This window comes from Sciurus carolinensis, chromosome 1 (genome assembly GCF_902686445.1).
Source record: "Sciurus carolinensis chromosome 1, mSciCar1.2, whole genome shotgun sequence".
NCBI lineage: Eukaryota > Metazoa > Chordata > Mammalia > Rodentia > Sciuridae > Sciurus > Sciurus carolinensis.
The window spans coordinates 190,884,995-190,892,588 of NC_062213.1; the positions used below are offsets into that span (position 1 = coordinate 190,884,995).

The 7,594-nt window shown below is 49.0% G+C and overlaps 1 protein-coding gene across 3 annotated transcripts in view; it reads left to right on the forward strand.

Moving 5' to 3' along the window:
- Pafah2 (platelet activating factor acetylhydrolase 2) overlaps positions 1-6,588 on the forward strand; it is a 33,341-nt gene extending 26,753 nt beyond the window's left edge. For all 3 annotated transcript variants that reach the window (XM_047555810.1, XM_047555814.1, XM_047555804.1), the window contains one exon: positions 5,069-6,588. In XM_047555810.1, coding sequence (XP_047411766.1) covers positions 5,069-5,163 — 95 coding nt within the window. In that variant the 3' untranslated portion in view covers positions 5,164-6,588. The remainder of the gene's footprint in view (positions 1-5,068) is intronic.
- The last annotated feature ends 1,006 nt before the right edge of the window (positions 6,589-7,594 follow it).

Below are 7,594 nucleotides of genomic sequence, written 5' to 3' on the forward strand. Positions count from 1 at the left end.
CCCTGGTTCCTCCCTGCAAATGGTGCACGCCCCTCTCTGCTGCACCCCCGCCATCCTGACCCAAACTTGTCGTCACTTATTTATCTGCATTGTGAGGGAGACTGTGATTCCTGGGCTCAATATATGGAAGTTCCTTAAAGAAACCAAGCTTGGAAGGATTGTGACTGATGACATGAATCACCATCAGCTCCCGGCAAGGCCTTTAGAAGTTTCTGATCTCCTCCACCCAGAGGTGATGTCTTCCCCCATGTACCATCAGGGAGCTCGTGTGGTTTTAAGAGTTGACATTCTAGGCTTTTGTTTGCAAAGACTGCAAGTTCGCTTACTTACCTTAAGAAAAAAGTGAAATTCATTTAAGAGAGTACACCTGGACCAGGTGGGTGGTCCAGCTACAGGAGCCAAGATCACTTGCAGGACGGTCCCCTCTTGCCGTCTGTCTGGTGAGCTCAGCCTCTGTTCTGTCCTCACGAGGTCCGTTTCTCTTCTCCCCAGTACGCCCTTTTCTTTCTTTCTGCTGTTTTTTCTCGTGCTGATCGCATCTGTTCCTTCAGCTTCTGCTCCCTGTACCCTCCCTGGACTTGAACCCCTCATGACTTGTTCTTTGCTCCATGGGTTTGTCTTTCCTCGTCAGCCCCACTGCTCTCTGCCATATTTTAAATATTTCTTAGACCAGATTTTCTAGAGAGTCGGTTTAATCATATCAACACATCTTTGCCTGCCAAATCAAATCGTTGGCCACTGTCGATCTAGTCCTGGGGCTCCCTGGATCAGGTGTCCGATTGGAGTCTACCACTACCCACGTGGGGCTGCCTCTTACTGGTGCTGTGTGCAGGGCACTTTCCATCAGGAGGGCCTGACTCCTGAGGTTTGGCCTGACTGATGGGAGGGGAAGAACAGCCAGGAAAGGGGTGTCCTGGACAAAATGATGCTCGCCTTTGATCTTGACGGGTGAAGAGAGTTCACAGGCTGGGAAGGGGGGAGGGTCCCTTAGACAGTGGTCCCGGTCAGTTTTGAGAAGCTCTCTAGTGTACCTGGAGCTCAGGAGTGAATTGTTGAAGCCTAGAGGTAGAGAAGGAGGTGGAAGGCAGACGTAGAAGCCCATGGATTTGCTGAAGTAAGTCTGAATTGGATTCCACAGACTACCAGGAGCCCTCCGTGGGTGCTAAGCAGGAGAATGTCACCATTAGACTTTCAATGTAGTCTTCCTGCATCCTGGAGGCCGGGTGGGATGGGGTGAGTTGAGAGCCAGAGAGCCCAGGTAGAAAGAAGGCTCTTTAGTAATCCAGGTGGTAAGAGACAGGACAGTCTGAGTGAAGGCCAAGGCTCTGGGCCAGGACTATTAGCTTGATACAGAGAGAAGAGCTTTTTGGTGGCCACACAGTGTATTGTCACATGGGAAGCTAAAACAGTCTGTAGGTGGCTCAGCTGCCTCCCACTCCTGAAAATACCTGTGAGCAGGCCACACATCCTGCTGATGCAGGAGGTCGCCTTCCAGGAAGGAGGTCGCCTTCCAGGAAGGAGGTCGCCTCCCCTCCATGTTAACCATGTTAACCGTGTGATCCTGTCTCCAGCCCTCCACTTCCGCCCACGCCCCTGGAGGACTGTTTCACACCTTCCTCTTCCTCCTCAAGCCCCTGGCACCTCTTCTCTCAGCCTGTCTCCCAGCGCTGCAGCCCTGCCTCCCACCTCACAGCCGCCCGTGGAGGCGACCAGCGCTTCCGCAGAGTCCCGCCACCCCTCCCGCCCCAGGGCTGGCAGAGGGCCATCCTCTCCTGCCTGCTCAGGAGGATCACAGAAGCTTCTCCTCTACTTTGGATCATCCATTTTTTCCTTCTCTACTGGTTTATTTCATGCCAAAGTTTCTCTTATCTTAAAAAATAAAGAAATAGGAAAAAAACAAAAAACCAGCCAGGTACAACGACATATGCCTGTAATCCTAGCAACTTGGGGTGCTGAGACAGATTGCAAGTTTGAGTTGAGACAGCCAGGAAATGCGAGACCCCGTCTCAAAATAAAAACTAAAGAAGGGCTGTGGATGTAGCTAAGTGGCGAGAATCACTGGGTTCAATCCTCAGTACCCCAAGTTAAAAAAAAAAAAAACCAAAGGCCGAATGTTTTCTCTGATAAGTGCATGACAATATATAACAATGGGGGGGGTGATGGGGGGGAAGAGAAGAATGAAGGAACTTTGGATGGTGTAGAGGAAAAAGGGATCAGAGGGGGTGGGGATGGAAAAACAGTAGAATGAAACAGACAGTATTACCCTATGTATGTATATGATTACATGAATGGCGTGAATCTACATAGCGTACAACCACAGAAATGAAAAGTTGCACCCCATTTGTGTACAGTGAATCAAAATGCATATGTAAAAATAAAAAAAATATTTTAATAAAAAAAAAAAAAAAAAAAGGAAGAAAAGGAAAAAAAAGAAAGAAAGAAATTCCAGGAGCTGGGGTTGTGGTTCAGTAGTCTAGTATGTGTGAGGCACTGGGTTCGATCCTCAGCACCTCAAAAAATTAAAGAAATATATATGTAAAAAAAAAAAATAGAAACTCGTGGCTGGGGTTGTGACTCAGTGGGAGAGCACTTGCCTAGCATGTGTGAAGTTGTGGGTTCAGTCCCAGCCCTGTTAAACAAGCAGAAAAGGAAATCCTCCCGACTTCCGTATCCCCTCCAGGTACCACTGTTCCCTCAGGCTCCTCAGAACTCTGTCATTACTTCGTTCTCATTCTCTCTTAAGCTCATTCCAGTCAGGCTTCTGCATTGTACTACTTCATCAAAACTGCCTAGGTCCAGGTCCTCAGTGACCTTCACATGCCAAATCCTTAGCCAGCTCCTGTTCCTCCTCTTACAGCAACTCTGAGCAGCTCCCCAGAGGGTTGATACCGCCCTCCCCCGGGAAACACTGTCTTTGCTTCAGACACTATAGATTGTCTCCTATCTTGCTGTCAGCTCCCCCTCAGCCAGCTTTGCCACTTCCAGAGCTCAGTGCTCGGACCTTGGCTTAATCTGTTTTCCGTGGCCATAACAAAATGCCTGACGCTGAGACTTTATAAAGAAAAGAGATATATTTAGCATCTGGAGATTAAGAGCATGGCACCAGCTCCATCCTTATAGTTACTCTGGTCAAAGAATTGCAAGTCTCTTCTAGGAGACCTCCCATCCAGTCCCTCCAAAATGGGCTGTGGATGTAGTTCAGTGGTAGAGCACTTGCCTCGCACGTGTAAGGCTTGGGTTCAATCCCTAGCACCACAAAAAAAAAAATTTTAATTCTAAAAAAGGAGGGAATCTATGTCACCAGGCCCACAGCCCCATCCTGTCCAAGTCACCTCTCACCTCAGTTACTACCAGGTCTCCAGCCTGTCCCTCTCCCCCCCCCATTCAGTCTTAATAGAGTAGTGAGGGCTGGGGAGATAGCTCAGTTGGTAGAGTGCTTGCCTCACAAGCACAGGGCCCTGGGTTCGATCCCCAGCACTGCAAAAAAAAAAAAAAAAAAAAAAAAAAAAGAGCAGCGAGAGTGGTCTTTCAGGAAGTAAGTCAGATCTTGTCACTCCTTTGTTCTCAATCTAACAATGGCTTCCCATTTCTCTGAGAGTCCATTACCCTTCTGGGCCTGTCTGACATGGCCACCTGGTCCCTCCTGGCCTCTGCTCCTGCTGCTCTTCCCTTGGCCTACTTTACTCTCACCACATGAACCTTGAATGCTCAGGCACACTTCCACCTCAGGGCCTTTGCACTGCTGCTCCCTCTTCCTGGAACACTCCTCCCAGATAGTCTCATGTCTCACTCCTACCGCCTTCAAGTCTTTGCTCAAATCTCACCCTTTCCACCTTGACTACCCTTTTTACCACACAGTACCCTCACCCGCCCCCACCACTTACTCCCTTTTTACATCCTCCATAATTTATTTAGTTTGCGTGTCTGCCTACTAGGTCAGGAGCTCTCTGAAGATAGGGGTTTTTGCCTCTTGCTCTTGGATATATTTTAAGCAGCAAGAACAGTGCGGCACTTTGTGGCTGTGTTCAGTATTTTTTGAGTTAGTGACTATGTGCTGATGTGTTGAACAGTCACTGTTCCATGCCAGGCACTGGGGACCCAAAGAGGAATGAGAGTTGCCCCTCCCTCTGTCCCAGGTTCTATTTGTCCTAAGCAAGGACACCGTTTACCCATTCAGCTGAGGCCTACTTCCTCAGCCGAAGAGCTTAGACCCTTTCTTTTTTTCTGGTACTGGGGATTGAACCCAGGGTGCTTTACCACTGAGGTACATCCCTAGCCTTCTAATTTTTTTATTTTGAGATAGGGTCTTGCTAAGTTGCCGAGGCTGGCCTTGAACTTGGGATCCTCCTACCTCCACCTCCAGAGTCACTGGGCTTGTAGGCATGAGCCACGATGTCCACCTGGCTAGACCCTTTCTGACTGTTCTTTACATGTAGTTAGACCCATCTGCATGTGATCCCAGGGCCTTGTCTTGAGTCACGCCCAGCGTTAATGCTGCTCTATGGTGTTGCTGCCCTGTTGCTTCTGTCCCAAGGTGACCCTGGAATTGCTCCCACTGGCCAGGGTTCCAGGGATCTCATCTTGCTTAGCAACATCCCTGAGCCTGGAAGTAGACGTTTCATTTTCTCTGCTTTTCTGACCTGGGTTTAAATTTTTGTCTTGAGCACTTATCAGCTGTCATGACCTTGGACAAATCAGGGAGCTTCCCGGGCCTCAGTTTCCTCAACTATAAAATAGGTCTAACAGTGGTACTTAGCCCACAGGGATGTTGTGAAAATCACAGGAAACAGTGTATGTGAAGCGTTCAGCACGGTCCCCAGAATGGACTCTCCTTCAGAGGAGTTGCTGTCTGTTACATCATTACTGAGTTGCTGCGGATTAAGTAAGTCATTTATAAAGGTGAGGAATAAACAGCAGCGATCCCTACTGCCACCACCACCACCACCACCCAGACCTCCTGGTAGCCAGGTGCTCCTCTCTCCAGGGCGAATCCCTGAATCCCTGACAGCTACTCTTTGGCCTAACTTTACAATGATTTGCCTGACCTTCCTCTTCTTTCCCCTTTCAGACCTGAAAGAAGATTATGATCAGTGGAACAGCTTCATCGAAGGCATTGGACCGTCCCTCACGCCTGGGGCTCCACGCCATCTGTCTAGTCTGTAGGCACAACTGGCCATTTGTGAAGGTCACTCGAGCTGAGCTTCCCAGGGCACCCATAACCTGTCAGGAAGGAAGGTCCACAGGACCCTCTTTCACAGATTGAGAGGATTAATCACACTGCTGATTGGATAGCTGGGTTCTTTAATGTCGGACTTGTTGATCTTAAACTCACATTGGGACAGGGACCATTAACTGATCGACAGACTCCTTTTCTGGGATCTGAGCCCTGATGGTGTGGGGAACAAGCAGAGGGGTGGAGCTAGGGAAGAGCCGGACCCCAGGCTGAGCCCTGTGAGGCTGGGATGTGAAGACTCAGCCTGCTGAGCCCGCCCCGCACCTTGGGCCAGCGTTGCTTCCTTTGTGGGAACGATGAAGCCGATGAAGCCGTAGGACAAATCTTCAGGGCCTCCTGTCCATCCTGGCACTGCCTCTCCCCGCCTCTCAAGGGCCACTTGGTGACTTCAGAAGCACTTTAGGTAACTTTCACGGATATGGGCCTTTACCAGGTTCGCCATTGATCTTCAGTTTCTCATTTCGTGAAGCACAGTACTGGGCCTCGGGTATACCTCCACCGTGGGAGGCAAACGGTATTGTTCTTGGTATTGTTCTCATAATACAGGGGGAGTCTCTGAGGCACAAAGGGGTATTGCAGAGCTCTGGATGTCTTGGGGGCTTTGCCAAAAGTGTGTCTCGACAGGGAGCAGATGGGTAGTTGATTTGGGCAGAGAGAAGAGCAGTGCGGTGTCACCTTCACACAGGTCCTTGTCACAGAGGGAGGAAGTTTGGTCAGCAGACTCAGGAGGCCACTCCTAGGGAAGTGCAGGATCAGCTTGGTTTTGCCTGTTACCTGAGATACCATGAACCGCCAACGTGCTCAGAAGCAGGGTGCTTTGGTCGTCTTTTTATCCCCCCCCATCAGACCCTCACCCCAATAAGTCAAGGTACAGATGAAATTTCTATTTGTTCCATTTATAATTCGAATGATATCGATATTCATGTTTGCCTAATGATAGGTTGGAATATTCTCTCTTTAATCTGCATTGGAGCAAGATGGGGAGCCATCTGGAAGTGACTTTTCCTTCTGTCTTTCTTTGTTCGCTAACCACGTGGACCCCTGTGAAACAGTCTTTATAAGGAAAGGAACACTCCTAGGAATCTAGTTCACCAGCCTGAAACTCCATCTCCCCTTCAGGGCTTCTCACCGCAGTCCAGGGAGGGGATCCAGTGAAGGCAGGAGCAGAAGGGAAACGAGGCTACACAATAGTCGAGGTCAGGGTCACAAGCGAGCTGGAGGTGGGGCGCCGTGGTACACACCTGTAATCCCATTGGCCCAGGAGGCTGAGGCAGGAGGCTTGCAAGTTCAAAGCCAGCTTCAGCAATTTAGACCCTGTCTCAAAAAATAAAAAGGGCTGGGGGGCCGGGGGTGTAGCACAGTGGTGAAACGCTTGCCTAGCACATGTGAGGTACAGGGTTCGATCCTCAGCACCACATAAAAATAAATGAATATAATAAAGGCATTGTGTCCATCTACGACTAAATGTGATTTTTAAAAAGCGGGGGTTGGCTTGGTATGTGACTCAGTGGTCAGGTGCCCCTGGGTTCAATCCCTGGTACCAAAAAACCAAAACAAAACAAAGCAAGTGGGAGGATCTGTGAATTCGGTGGAGCCCCAGGCGCATCAGGAGGATGTCATTAATCCCAGGGCTCTGGAGCTGCGCAGCCTGGTTTCAAGTCCTGACTCCAGCGTTGCTCACTGGGTGAGTCTGAGCAGATTTTGTTCTCTTTCCAGTCTCAATTCCTGCACTTCCAAAGTGAGGGTCTGCACTATGAATAGTTGGGAGGATTAAGTGAGGGGATGTATATAACCCACGGGTTATTAAAACGCACATTTCCTGTTTTCCAAACATAAGAGGGTTTTCTAGTTGTAGTTATTATTTTATAAATCAATTCCTTTGTGGTCAGAGAAAATGATGCACATGGTTTCCATCCTTCAGAATTTGTTGAAACTTGATTGTTGGCCACATATGAGGTCAATTTTGTAAATATTCCATGCTTAAAAAGACTGTATTCTGAATGCGATGACACGTTCTTCCTCAACAACACAGCACGGATTTCCTTTCACAAGAGCGTGTTCAGATACACAGTGGGGCCCCCCACCCCTACCTGGGGACCAGAGCCCCTCAGCACCCACAAGACCATCCCTGGACCAGCCCTGAGGAGCTGCCACCCTTGTGCTGGAACTAAATGCAGGAGCACTTGAGACCCATAAATAATGCAGGTATGTTTTATAAAGCCCTCAAAGAACCATCTGGGACCTCCCAAAAGAAAGGAATGGTTGGAAACTGGACCCTCTTCTCCATGCAGTTCAGTTCTGGAAATGACTCACTCATTGGATGAGGCAGATTTTCCATTTAAATAAAAATTATCCTTTAAG